This window comes from Haliaeetus albicilla, chromosome 7 (genome assembly GCF_947461875.1).
Source record: "Haliaeetus albicilla chromosome 7, bHalAlb1.1, whole genome shotgun sequence".
Taxonomy (NCBI): Eukaryota; Metazoa; Chordata; class Aves; order Accipitriformes; family Accipitridae; genus Haliaeetus; species Haliaeetus albicilla.
Genome location: NC_091489.1, coordinates 7,143,041 through 7,157,229, shown reverse-complemented (window position 1 = coordinate 7,157,229; position 14,189 = coordinate 7,143,041). Strand labels below are relative to the sequence as shown.

Here is a 14,189-nt window from a genome sequence, read left to right as displayed (position 1 = left end):
GGCACCTGACCCAAACTGGCCAAAGGGATATTCCATACCATGTGATGTCATGCCCAGTATACAAACTGGGGGGAGTTGGCCTGGGGGGGGTGTCACTACTCAGGAACTAACTGGGCATCAGTCTGCGAGTGGTGAGCCAAATGCATTGTGCGTCACTTGTTTTGTATATTCCAATCCTTTTATTAGTACTGTCATTTTAGTATTGTTATTACTATAATTATTAGTTTCTTCCTTCTTCCTTTGTCACGAGTTTTAGGTTTTTTTCCAATTCTCTCCCCCATCACACTGGGTGGGGAGGGGAGTGAGGGAGCGGCTGCGTGGTGCTGAGTTGCTGGCTGGGGTTAAACCACGATACTCCAGCATTTGTCCCCGCTTCAGAACAGCCAGCAAGGTCCTGCCTACAGGCTGCTATCACCCTCTGCTCTTCACAGGACACAAGATAACAGCAGCTGACAACACAGGAGGCTTCGTTCGAAGCAAAGGCTGCCCCAGCTGCCTGCAGGTGGAAAGTCTTGGCTTCTCACGTGCGTTTCATCACATCTCAGAGGAGACATCTAAAGTACAGTGGCAGAGTTACACCCTTGAAGTCATTTCTTTTCCCGTGATCCTGAGGAGACGAGCAAGAAGGTGTCCATAGGGTCCGCGAGAACAATCCCAGCCTAATTCCCAACGGCGAAATTCTTCACCCTTGATTAGAAATATTAAAAAACACTTCGCTGGCATTTCAGCTGTTCTAACGAACTGGTTAACTGACTGACTTAAACTCCTCCGCGTTGCCTCCTCACCTCTCCGTGCAGCTGGCACAACCCGTGCCTCATCCAGTGTTTTATTTAGCTGCTCATCAGTCGCCCACCCTCGCGTTTTACTGCGTTCACGCAGCAGGTTCCGGCTCCGCTGGGCAACTCCTCGGGCTTTCGTCATTCCCCTGTTTCTCCTGACCCGTTTCAGGCTGTTTTTCCAGCACGCTTCTAAGCGGCCGCCCACCCCTGCCGCAGCCTCCGCCTGCGCGCTGGCGCTGGAGGGGTTAATGCGCTGGGGCGCGCTGGCCCTTTAAGCGCCCCCTCCCCGCAGGGATGGGAAGGCGCATGCGCAGCCGGCTTGGCGCATGCGCAGCCGGCCCGGCCATGCGGGTGCTGGTGGGTGAGTGCGGGGTCGCCGGGGCGCGCAGGCCGCGGCGGGGCGCGTTGTCCCTCAGGGGCGCTGGTGCGGGGTGGGGGGTTTCGGCCAGGCCGCTGCTGGGAGCGGGGTGGGCGCGGGAGGTCCCCCGGCGGAGGGAGCTAGTCCTGAGTGGGGGCCGGGGCGCCGTGGGAGGCTGCACACGGCAGGCGAGTGCGGGGGCTCTTGTGAGGGGGACGTAGTTTTGGAAGGGGTGGGGGGCAGGCCTCGACTGCGGGTGCTGGGGGCAGAGGTTGGAGTCAGGCCCCCTTCTCCCCTTTCCCCCGGTGCTAGCGGGTAGGACGTGGTGCCTGGCACCCGGGCACAGGGAGCGGAGGCCCTCAGGGCTGGGGTGCTTTGCGGGGGAGCTGGGGGCAGGGGAGTCTGGGCCCAGAGTAATGTACCGTGGGAAGCTGACCGTGGTAATGGGGGCACCTGTGCAGGCCTGGGGATGGCAGTCCGGGTTAGCAAATCTGTAACGTCCTGTCTTTCTCCTAGGTGGTGGGACTGGCTTTGTGGGCAGAGCCCTGACCCAGTTGCTGCGGAGTCGTGGGCATGAAGTCACCCACGTCTCTCGACAAGGAGGCAAGGATCGGATCAGCTGGGTATGAGATGAGAGCCTTCGCAAGAGGGAGAACGTGTCAGGGCTGAGGAACTAGCCCACTTGCCCTGGCCTGCCATGGCGTACAGGGAATCTGCAGTGGGGGATCAGGCTCCTGTGGGAGATTCTTGGGCTCCTGGGTGCTCCACGGTCATAGTCATTGGGATGAGTACTGCTGTAGCTCCAAGGAGCAAAGCCTTCTCCATGCTTGTGCTCCAGGCAGTGTCAGGAGGGAATTGGCTGGAGTTCTTAGGAGCCCGCCCTGCTTGGTTGTTGGGAAGGCTTGAGCAGAGGGAAGGCTGTGTGTGTAATGTCTTGTCTACCCTTGCTTAGGAAGAGTTGTCGCACTCTGGACTGCCCCTGTGCGATGCCGTGGTGAACTTGGCTGGTGAAAATGTCCTCAACCCTTTCCGCAGGTAACTTGGTCTCCCGTAGTGCTGTTGGGACAAGGTGAAGGCAAGGTCACCTAGTGTTGTCAGAGAATGTGGAAGGGATCTGGGGAGTAAACAGCGTGTCCAGGAAGCACTTGGGTTACTTGAGGACCCAGATGTCAACAGTTAGGTATCCAAAACATTTCTGTGGGCCTGTTAAGTTCTGGGAGACCTTTGGAAGACAGGTTCCCCTCTGAACTGACAGTTGGAGGCCAGGCAAAGTAGTTCCACATTTCCAAAATGACACTACATTTAAATAATGCAAAATCAGAAGCAAACTTTTACTTCTGTGAGTAGTGTGTTTTTGGAAATGCCTCTGCCAGGCGCTTCGGAAGAATTTACCACACCCAGCTTTGGTGTCCAGGTCCTCTGCTACATTTGTTCTAAGGCAGTCCAAAACCCACAGCCTTTTGTGGTAAGTGGCGAGCCACCATCTCACAAAGTCCTCATGCAGTTAGATGGTAAACTCCCATGTCCTCCCTCTGCTCTGGGGTGGGGGGGTATTCACGTGACCTCTCCTGTGCTTGTGAACGGGTGTCTGCTGGGGCCCCCCTTGCTACTGTTGTTTTCTGGGATGTCCTTGTGGGGAGTATAATCACTGACTCTCTTTCACAGATGGAGTGATGCCTTCTGCAGGGAAGTCATCAGCAGCCGGGTTGAGACCACCAAGACCTTGGCCAAAGCCATTGCTGATGCTGAACAGCCACCCCGTGCTTGGGTCCTCGTCACTGGCGTAGGTATTGATTGGGCCCAGCAAGGCATAACTCATGCTGACGTGGAGAGGTATACCTCCAGACAGAAACACACTTCTAGGGGGACACACATCTCGCCTTGAAATGCCAACTTTATTGCCATCAATGTCGCTGGGTTTAGGCAAGCCTCGATCAGCTCTTTGGTACTGCTGAAGAGGAATTTGGGTCTCTGTGCTTTCTCTTGGTGTCATTAGGACAGGACCTTTTCTCTGTTTTCCTGTGAAAGTCTTTAAGCATCCTGTAGAACCAGTTTGTCTAAGCAGGGCCTCAGCTGAATCCCCCTACATATCTCCAACTTTGCGCTTCTGCTTGCTACAGTCTTGAAAGATGCCACAGTTTAGCATCTGTGATGCCCAATTGTAGAGCAAGCGCCTTTCTATGCAGCCAGCTCAGTGTGTTCCTTGCTAGTATATTTGGTTCTTGGGGCTGTCAGCTCAACCTGAGTATTAGTGCATCCTGCTGAACTTGCAGAGCACATTGGTAGTTCAAAAACTTGTCAGCATTGCCATCAGAGAGACCTTGTGCTGTTCCTATGAGGATGTCCCTGATGGAGTGATTGAGTTCTAAGGCGGGGAAGAGGGTCTGTTTTGCGAGGGGGGTGGGGGAGTGGCTGGTGTCACAATTGAACCCTGACCCTCTTTCCCCCTTTCTGCTGTTATATCCACAGGCTATTACCGCCCTAGCCCCACAGCTGAGTATACTGAGGACAGTCCTGGGGGGGATTTTGACTTCTTCTCACGTCTGGTGAGCTCCTGGGAGGCTGCAGCTCTCATCCCTGGGAGCCCAGCTCGTGGTGTTGTGGTGAGATCTGGTGAGATGGGGCATCGTGCCTGTTCAGGGTGGCTCTGCTTTGGTGCTGGGGCAAGAGGGGGAAGAGGAGGGAGAAGGATAATCAGGTCTTGTGCCTCTCCTTGTTGGGGTGCTGTTCCAGTCCAGCCCTCTTAAGGATTCTCTGCTGGTTGTAGTTCTGAGGGTGGGGGAGGTCCTGTTCTCACTCTGTTCTCTCCACAGGGGTGGTGCTGGGCCGAGACGGTGGTGCAATCTCTCAAATGCTCTGGCCTTTCCGTCTGGGACTAGGAGGCCCCTTGGGCTCTGGGCTCCAGCCCTTCCCATGGATCCACATTCGGGACCTGACTGGGATCGTGTGTCATGCCCTGGAGAGTGAGTGCCTGCAAGGTGTCCTCAATGGTGTCTCCCCATCCTCCCCTGCCACCTCCAATGGGACCTTTGCTCAGGAGCTTGCTGCAGCCTTGGGACGCCCAGCCCTGCTGCCAGTGCCTGCTTGGGCTGTGCGGGCTATCTTTGGGGCAGAGCGGGCCATCATGCTGTTGGAGGGCCAGAGGGTGGTGCCAAAACACACCCTGGAGAGCGGCTACCATTTCATTTTCCCTGACCTGTCTGGAGCTCTGAAGGACATTGTGGCTTGAGGGCTCCTCATTTGGGCTGTGTTGGGCCCTGTTTTTATGAGATCCCTGGCTCGCATGCCTTCCCCTGGGTGAAAGAGGGTAGCCCTGCCCCTTCTTGACAATTCCCCATACAGAGAGGGTGAGCAATCTTCTTCCCTTCTGTCTCCCTTTGTGCATCCCCAGTTTAGGAGTCATCCCTCTTATTGCCATCTGCAGTCTCCACATTACCTGCTTTTGGGGAAGGGCACAAGCCTCTCTAAGGATTGTGAGTGCTGAATCTGCCATCTTCCCTTTTCCAGTGTGCATGTGAGCTGCTTGCAGAGCAGCTAGGGGTTGTAATTAATGTCTTCTCCCCTGAGAGACAGGGGTGGCAACAGGAGAGGTGTTCAGGTGTTGTAATTCTCCTTCATCTTGCTGGAAGTCCCTCTTCCTGTTTTTCCCCATGTCTTTCCCCCATGGTCACAAGGGGACCTAGTTATGCTCTTCTGCTTTGCCTTTCTCAGTCTCATAGGAAATGGAGTTGCAGTTGTGGGACAAGATCCACCTTGAGGGAGCACAGAGGGTGCTGGATACAGATGGCTTGGAGACTGCCATCTCTGTTCTTGTGGTGCCTCTGTGCTGGTACCAAGTTGCTGTGTCGGAACCTCCAGCTGAGCCTAGGCCCAAGAGTTGCAACCCTCCAAGGTTGCATAACCTTGATGCTGTGGTGGGCATGAAGGAGAACACTGCTTTGCCAGCCTGTAGGGACAAGGGTGGCAGTCTGTTGCACCTGGACTGCTCTTGAGGCCTTGGGTAAGTGTCGACTACATCTGAGCTTGTGCTGAGGAGAATCTGGGTGGTTCATCTTGGTGTGAGGTGGTGTGAGGTAGTGCAAGGCACTGCCTTAGTCTAAAGGGAGCACCTCAGCTGTTGACTGTTGTAGTTATCTGGTCCCTGGCAGGGTGGTTTTCCTTTATTCATCCCATGAGGTGGTACTTTTATTAAGGGCATTCCCACTGATTGGACAGTGAGAATATCCAGGCTGCCTGGGCTGCCTTGGGAAGCAGTATCTCTTCTCTTACGGAGAACATTGCAATTTCATCATCTCATACTGTAAGGAAATGTATCCACATGCTTCCCTTAACCCATTTTCACATGCCAAAGTGGGTTGCAGGATGTGAAATCTACAGAGCAGCTAAGTTCATTATAGCACTGCTTCTGGAGAAATATTCCTACTGTGATGTAATTTGGGGCTAGAAAAATATATTTAAAAGCACTTCAGGAAGTTAAAAAGACCTGCTCCATTCCTGAAATAAGAAACCTTCCAGAACAAGAACCTGGCTTATGCCAGGTTAATGTGGTCACAGTAGCGGAAGGGTCAATCTTGGTGGAGTCTAGGCTCCCCACTCACCTACCTCTTTGCTCAGTCCATACTGGAGATGGAATGGCAATCTGCTGACTTTCTGGGCGGAAAAATTAGAGCAGGACTGTCCAGCTGGAGCTAGAGATAGTCCTTGCAGTCAGTGCGAGCACAGCCAGGTGAGCTGCGACTTTGGGAATAGCTATAAAAGCAACATCACCTGAGATAAATGTGGCTTGCTTGGATTGTGTCTGTGCTGCCTGTAAGTTGGGTGCAGATTCTTTTATCTTCCCGTGTGCCTCAGTTTCCTGTCCTTGAGAGCAGGCTGACCTACTCTGAGTTACAGACCCAGTTCATTGTGGGGCAATACAATGCAGATGATCAGCAGTGCTTCATCTTTAGTTACTCCAGCTACCTTTTTAGAGCCTCAGACTTCAGTCTGCTTCCCCAGATGTAGTGGACTACAGCATCCTTCTGTCAGGCAAGCTGGTTAGCTAGCCCAATTAGGTTGTTTCTGTACCTGTATGTACCTTCATCATTGCAACAGCCTTGGGTTGTGATTGGAAATAAAGACAAGTATGGCTGGAGAAGAACTGGCATCCTGCAGCTCTTCTGAAAGAGGGTTGCATGTCCCGTGAAAGACTACCACTAAGCAGAGTTCCTAGGCCTTGGGCTCCCTGCCTGGATGGGAACTCACTCAGGATTTTGAAGGGTTGCCTCTGCATGACATTTGGCTTAAGCACATGTCACAGGACTTAGATGAGCTTCTGACACCTCAATCCCAGTATGGGTTCTGAAATTGATGCCTGATACATCAATGCCCCTGCCTGGACCCAAGGCCTCCTACTTGCCCAGCTGGTCCAGCTTGAAGTTTGCTGGTGGATACACATGCACACCGCATGCGTGCCTGGTTTGTGGGAGATAACAGTCAGTCACCTCCTCCAGCAACCAGGCACACAAGCTGTGAGCTGCTGTCCCACTCTAGCTGCTGGCACAGAGCCCCTCACTTGTGCTGGTCCTCCCAGTAACTGGTTTTGTGGACACACAGAGTTATTACTGCAGTGGTGGTAGGGTGAGGCCCCACTGGCTCCAGTAGCTGACACCACAGGCCAGGGGTGCCTGGTCCCCCATCTGACTTCAGTAGCTGGCACCAAATCCACTCATGCTGATCCTCCAGTAGCTGACACCACAGGCCAGGGGTGCCTGCTCCCCCATCTGACTTCAGTAGCTGGCACCAAATCCACTCATGCTGATCCTCCAGTAGCTGGCACTTAGTTCTTGCAGCCCACCTACATGGGGTAGAGTGGGATTACACAGAGAGAGTTATGAAAAGATCTAATAAGAAGACAGGACAGGCTGTGGTGGTCAAGTGTAGAGCTCATCCAGACCAGCTCTGACTGACCCAGGTTTATATCCAACCAGCTGCTTTTATACCCCTTTTCTGTCTACCCCCCCTCTTTGTTGCTCTCAGCTTCCCCTCCCCTGCACATTCTTTCAACAGCTGACGTGGTCCCATGACTCCATCCAACATCCTGGACACTCAGGTTTGCATCCTTACTGGTTGCAAAGCCCTGGTTGCCTATAGCTTCTTGAGAGCTTATCGATTAGTGTGACTAATGATGTTTGCTTCTGGTTATTGTCTTTGTTGATGTTAATTGGTCAGATTTTATGACTGTGTGTTTGTCTCCCTTTCCTTAACTTCCCAGCTGTAAAAATAAACGTTTTCAGACTTGAGCCATGCATCCTTACCAATTAGGGTGACTGATAAGGTTTGCTCTCATCACATCCCTTATCGTGTGTCAGGATTATCTCTGTATGTTCTTGTTTATGGCTCCTTTGACCAGATATCCTTAAAAGAGCAGACATGCTCCTTCAGCATCCTATGACACTCCTCCATTGACCGGTAATATCAGAAAAAGCTGCACCACTCCTCACTCCCATAGAGCCTGAATGGGGCCCCCCTATGGGCTGCACACATCGAGGCAGGAGCCCAATTCCTCTGGGCATTAACCATGGAGGGGAGCATGTGCAAGGGCTGTGGTTGCTGGCCAACCCATCAGAGACAATAGACATGAACGTATTGAGGCACTTAAGATCAGTAACACCTCTGTAACTGTAACAGTTCGTATAGGCAAGTCCAGTTCTTTGGCTTTGATAGCTGCGTCTCTCCATGCACTGGGTCATGGGATGTCTGTGGCCAGGTGGATCCTGCAGTTTTGGTCTCATTCCAGCAGAGCCGAGTGATCTGCACTGGTGACCTGCTTTGGGGTTAGCTCTGTGCCAACTGCTGAGTCACACTGCAGTATCAAAGACAGCTAGGCTTAGTTCTTCATTTTTGGAACCAGTGGAAGTTCTGTGCCATTTGTAATGTTAGTCCACGTCACACATTCTTTCACAAATTGTAAGACATTGCTGTTTTCCTAATTAAGGTTGGCATTTCCCTTCCCGTACCCCTTCATTTCCAGTGAACCATGGCTCAGACTTGACCGGGACAATTTTCTGAGATTTTAGGGACATGTCATGACTACCCCTCCTATAAAATTCCCAATCTAACCCAAATGTCCCTTCTCCCAGCTTAAAGGATTGTAAATCAGAAGCTGGAATCTAAGACAAGCATGTACCTCCCAAATTCCCCAATGCAGTGTCCAACTACATATGCACACCCTCCTCCCCTAGATGTGCGTGTAGGGAACATGCATTGGTTCAACCCCTCCCCACACAGGCACACTCATAGAAACACAGGGACAGAGATGTGCACATCATGCCCAGCTGAAATTGGCAGACTACATACTCGGAGAGCGTGGGGAGGAGAGGGAAAGAAAAGCTACTGTCAAGGACAACCATCATTCAATCCAATTATTCAATCTGGTTTTTCAATGGATTACTTGTAATACAAATCAAAAGGACCTAACAAAGCCATTAGTTATGATATTTCAGGATACTGGTTTTTTTTATACTTGGCAACATGCTAATATGCCCTTGTGGTTCATGGGTATTTGGTGAAGGTTAGCTTGGACAGGTATATATGTTGTTCCTCTTTCTGTACTCCCAAAGCCATCTTACTTGAAATTTACTCCTGACCGGCCCCTTTTATACCCCTAACTAGAGAGGCCCCAGTTGACTGGAGGTTAATAAATGTGACACCCATCTATGAGAAGGGCTGAAAGGAGGATCCGGGGAACTACAGGCCTGTCAGTCTGACCTCAGCGCTGAGGGATGTTATGGAGCAGATCGTCTTGACTGCCATCACATGGCACGTGCAGGACAACCAGGTGATCAGGCCCAGTCAGTGTGGGTTTATGAAAGGCAGGTCCTGCTTGACAAACCTGATATCCTTCTACAACAAGATGACCCACTTGATGGATGAGGGAAGGTCTGTGGACTACAGTCTACCTGGACTTCAGTAAAGCCTTTGACACTGTTTCACACAGCACTCTCCTGGAGAAACTGGCTGCTCATGGGGTGCATGAATGTACTCTTTGTTGGGTAAAAAACTGGCTGGATGGACGAGCCCAGAGGGTTGTGGTGAATGGATTTAAATCCAGTTGGTGGCCAGTCACAAGTGGTGTTCCCCAGGGCTCAGTACTGGGGCCAGTTCTGTTTAATATCTTTATCAATGATCTGGAGGAGGGGATTGAGTGCACCCTCAGTAAGTTTGCAGGCAACACCCAAGTTGGGCGAGGGTGTTGATCTGCTTGAGGATAGAAGGGTTCTACAGAGGGATCTGGACAGGCTGGATCGATGGGCTGAGGCCAATTGTATGAGGTTCAACAAGGCTCAGTGCTGGGTCCAGCATTTGGGTCAAAACAACCCCATGCAACACTACAGGCTTGGGGAAGAGTGGCTGGAAAGTTGCCCAGCAGAAAAGGACCTGGGGGTGTTGGTCAACAGCCAGTTGAATATGAGCCAGCAGTGTGCCCAGGTGGCCAAGAAGGCCAATAGCGTTCTGGCTTGTATCAGAAATATTGTGGCCAGCAGAACTATGGAAGTGATTGTGCTCCTATACTTAGCATTGGTGAGAGTACACCTTGAATAATGTGTTTAGGTTTGGGCCCCTCACTACAAGAAACACATTGAGGTGCTGGAGCGTGTCCAAAGAAGAGCAACGAAGCAGGTGAAGGGTCTAGAGAGCAAGTCTTACAAGGGGCAGCTGAGGGAACTGGGACTGTTTTGCTTGGAGAAAAGGAGGCTGAGGGGAGACCTTATAGCTTTCTACCAGTATCTGAAAGGAGGTTGCAGCGGGGTGGGTGTCAGTCTCTTTTACCGAGTAACAAGTGATGGGAAGAGAGGAAATGGTGTCAAGTTGCACCACAGGAGGTTTAGGTTGGATATTAGGAAAATTCCCTGTTAAAAGAAACAAAAAATCCAAGTATGCAGAGGAGAAGAAAGATTCCTTTCAAGCAGAATAAGTTTATATCTTCCTCAGCTCAGCTATAATTTTGGTTAGTACTGCTTTCACTTCTTTATTTCTCAGGCTGTAAATCAGAGGGTTTAATGTGGGAATTACGGTTGTGTATATGAGAGCTAGGACTTTCTTAGTGTCTTGTGAATTACTGGATTTTGGCCGTAAGTAAATCAAGGTCCCACTTGCATAATACAGTGTTACAACAGTAAGATGTGAGGAACAGGTGGAGAAGGTCTTGTGTCTGCCCTCTGCAGGGGAAATTTTCAGGATGCTGGAGATGATGCAGGCATAGGATACCAGGATGAGACAAAATGGTGTAAAGATGACCAGCACTGTGCCTGTGATGATCTGCTTTTCATATGAAGAGGTGTCAGTGCAGGAGAGCATGATGAGGGGGGGAATATCACAGAAGAAGTAGTTAATCTTTTTGGGCCCACAAAATGGCAATGTGAACACCCAAGCTGTCTGCACCACAGACACAATATTACCACTGCAGCATGACAGCAGGACCAAGGAATGACAAACTCTGCTGTTCATGATGATTGCATATCTAAGAGGGTTGCATATGGCCATGTAACGGTCATAGGCCATGGCTGCCAAAATGTAGCATTCAGTGGCTCCTAAGAAAATCACACAGTAGAGCTGTGTGGCACAGCCCATGTAGGAAATGCTCCTGTCCTCTGACAGGAAGTTTACCAGCATCTTGGGAACAACGATTGATGCTGTGGAAATATCCAGGAAGGACAGGACCCGGAGGAAGAAGTACATGGGCATGCGGAGGGTGGGGTGCACTGTGACTATGAAGATGAGAAGGTTCCCAATGATGGCGGTGGTGTAAATCAAGCAGAATGTGAAGAACAGCAAGTGCTGCAGTTCTGGGTGGCTGGACAATCCAGAGAGGACAAATTCAGTCAGCAGAGTGTCGTTTTCTGGTTCTGTTCCCTTTGTTCTCTTCATCTGGGAGGAATCAAATGGACAGACTGTCAGATGACTAGTCACTGCACCAACATCACTGTACTTCACCCAGTTACTCAAGTGAGGAGTCTCTTGGGAATTCTCGGAGAGCCCCTGGATCAAAGGGTGCAACTCTAGAGCTGGCTTAGCTGAACAAAGTAAGAAGGTAATGGCTGTGCATGCTGAAAGTGCATGATGTTAGTGCTCTGTAAGTTTCATAGTTTGGGATAGTGACCAAGCACGCGACTGTGAGGAGTTGGCATTTAAGGGTTGGCTCCATTATGGGTGTAGGGTTAATTGCCAAGAACATGTACTCCCCCCAAATGTCAGGTCTATGGTCCCAGCTGGCTCCATAGGTGCGTTCTGCACTGAAGGGAAAGCCCAGCTGACAACCAAAATACCCACAGTCCAAAGAAAGCAAAAATAAAACAAAACAAAGCAAAACCAAATACCCTTTGTCTATAGACAAGCAAAGGAAGAAGGAATAATTACAGGGAAAGATACCCATAGAGAACATTCATGAAGTGCAGAGGGTGAAGCTCAGTACTGTCTGCTTCATTAGTCACATTGCCTTGTTACCCTGGTGAGTGCCACCATGTGTGCAATGCCATGGGATAGTCATGCAGACCTATGGCAGACAGCTTTGTGTTTTCTTACTGCCCAGGATGTGAAACTGATGCACAGAAAGAGAGAAGAAATTAGCCTGCCACAGAGGAGAAAGTGGTCATTAATTCAGTGTTCTTCAGCCTTGTCATCTCTTACCAAAGGGGCAAGCAATCACTGGACTACACTGGTAAATCTCAAGGCACAGAATACATTTTCACAGCAGAACTGTATCCATGTGTGGGGACAGAGGGAGTGTCCTGGTTTCAGCTGGGATAGAGTGAACTGTCTTCCTAGTAGCTGGTGCAGTGCGATGTTTTTGAGTTCAGTATGTGAAGAATGTTGATAACACACTGATGTTTTCAGTTGTTGCTCAGTAGTGTTTAGACTATAGTCAAGGATTTTTCAGCTTCTCATGCCCAGCCAGGGCACCTGACCCAAACTGGCCAACAGTGTATTCCATACCATGGGACATCCCATCTAGTTTAGGAACTGGGAAGTGGGGGCAGGGATTCGCCGCTCGGGGACTGGCTGGGTGTCGGTCGGCGGGTGGTCAGCAATTGCCCTGCGCATCATTTGTACATTCCAATCCTTTTATTACTACTGTTGTCATTTTATTAGTGTTATCATTATCATTATTAGTTTCTTCTTTTCTGTTCTATTAAACTGTTCTTATCTCAACCCAGGAGTTTTACTTCTTTTCCTGATTTTCTCCCCCATCCCACTGGATGGCGGGGGAGTGAGTGAGCGGCTGCGTGGTGCTTAGTTGCTGGCTGGGGTTAAACCACGGCAGGGAGGAACCACCTTTTCCACTGAACATACATGGACCTGGTCAACAGACCAGAGGACATAGAGAAGGACATGTCGTCAAAGCAAGAGCAGTGCATACAACCCTATCATGATTCAGTCACTCCTCATACTGACTCCATCTAATTTCTCTTTCTGCTATAACTTTACTCACATAATACGCCTTTTGTCTGTGGGTTTTCTAGCACGAACATGAAAATGAAAGCTGTGGATCTGGGAGCCACAGATGATTTTAACTTACAAGCACAATAAAGAAACTCCTAACATTCTCAGGCATTTACAGACCTGATGTATTTAAAAGGAATCTTTCTGGTTTTGACTGTTTCTATTAACAAAGAAATGAAAGAACACTGTTATTTGAAGCTCCAGATTTTGAGAGACCTCAATATAACCTAGGCATAACAGAATAGAGAATGACAAAATGCAGTTTGTAGTACACACATTCACACTAGTTTTCTTAACTTGTTAGATCCTTGCAGCTGAAGTAGAATCTACCTAATTCTGCTCTTTCATCCCTTATGAAAGTTTTAGACTATTGCTGTGGTCATTAGCTGTGAATTAAAGTCAATAAAACTCACAACAGTCATTGTATTACTGATAGGTTAGTGTTTTATTTCCTAATGCAGAACACCTCTCAGAAAAAGCTCTCATTTTGTGTAATTCTTGTTTAGTGGCTATGAGGACCTTTAAGTTTTGGTCTTAGTTCTTCCTTGAATTTGCTTTATGTATTCACAAATAAGCATTTTGAAGTAAGTATCCTACCTTCAGCAGTTCTGCCATCCAGTGCCTCCAAAATGGATCATGCAAATTTCACTAGAAGAATTCCCTTTGTTTTCTTACATTAGGGACAGTATTGGGCTGATGACTCCTACAGTCAGCTTGCATTGCAGATTTTAAATTGTATTTTAAATGCAGATGCTCTCCTGCCACAGCTTGAATAATCTGTGACATTAGCACATGATATATTCCATGGAACACGAGGCATGTTTTCTCTGAAGCACCATAAATGGAATTTACTTGCCCTTCACACAGATATCATATATGCCAGTTGCCCAAGACTAGCCTCACAGAGAAGAAGAAAAGGAATAAAGTTGTTTCAATTTAGTTGAAATAGTAGCAGAATCAGGTAGTTTTATGGAACAGGGACAATGAAACTACATCATGCACATGCATTTTGACTTGCAAGTACATGAGAACCTACATGAGCATCTGCATGCTAGTTCAATCATTAGAATGCTTCTGCAGCATAATTATGTAGTGCCTTTTAAAGACAATCACAGGAGAAAAAAAAGAAAATTGTTTTCTTCAGAAATTATTCTAATCATTGACAATGTAGAGAGCTGCAAGCTGGGCTTTAGTGCTATCCCACGGTGCCTTGGAGTCTCAAACACCTTTAGCATTATTAAAAAATGTCAAGAGCAGCTGCAGGCTCTAGCAGCGCTGGCCCGTGACCCTCCTGCCCAGCCACTGGAGCCCAGCCCGGTTCCTAGGGACTTGGGATCTCAGGGACGCAGCTGCTGCTATCCCATTTGCAGGTTCAGCTGGTGGTAAAGTTAAGCACATATCCCTGAGACTCACAGGACACAGACACACAGACATACAAAGGACATCGACATGGCCAGCCACACAAACTGTCACAGAAAATACATACAGGACTCACATCACACATGAATGCAGCCAGCCGTGTCTCCTCCTCCTCTGGGACTGGCAAAGACAGGAGGTCACTAGTGCAGGCA

General features: G+C 49.4%; 2 protein-coding genes across 3 annotated transcripts; one reads left to right on the top strand and one right to left on the bottom strand.

Annotated features, from left to right (window-relative positions):
- The first annotated feature begins 1,100 nt into the window (after positions 1–1,100).
- Positions 1,101–8,615, top strand: SDR39U1 (short chain dehydrogenase/reductase family 39U member 1). Of its 2 annotated transcripts, XR_011325347.1 has the most exons (7): positions 1,101–1,140; positions 1,654–1,760; positions 2,090–2,172; positions 2,803–2,924; positions 3,607–3,750; positions 3,951–7,478; positions 7,671–8,615. XR_011325347.1 is itself a non-coding variant. In XM_069786860.1 (6 exons), exons 1-6 carry the CDS (start codon positions 1,125–1,127, stop codon positions 4,364–4,366), a joined length of 888 nt encoding a protein of 295 aa, XP_069642961.1. In that variant the 5' UTR covers positions 1,101–1,124; the 3' UTR covers positions 4,367–8,615. The 2 variants fall into 2 exon arrangements, 1 of the variants encoding a protein (XP_069642961.1); XM_069786860.1 differs by having other exon boundaries at positions 3,951–8,615.
- A 1,480-nt stretch (positions 8,616–10,095) lies between these two features.
- On the bottom strand, positions 10,096–11,046 carry LOC104317760 (olfactory receptor 10A4). Its single transcript, XM_009918714.2, has one exon. The coding sequence runs from the start codon at positions 11,044–11,046 to the stop codon at positions 10,096–10,098; it is 951 nt and encodes a 316-aa protein (XP_009917016.1).
- Between the last annotated feature and the right edge of the window lie 3,143 nt (positions 11,047–14,189).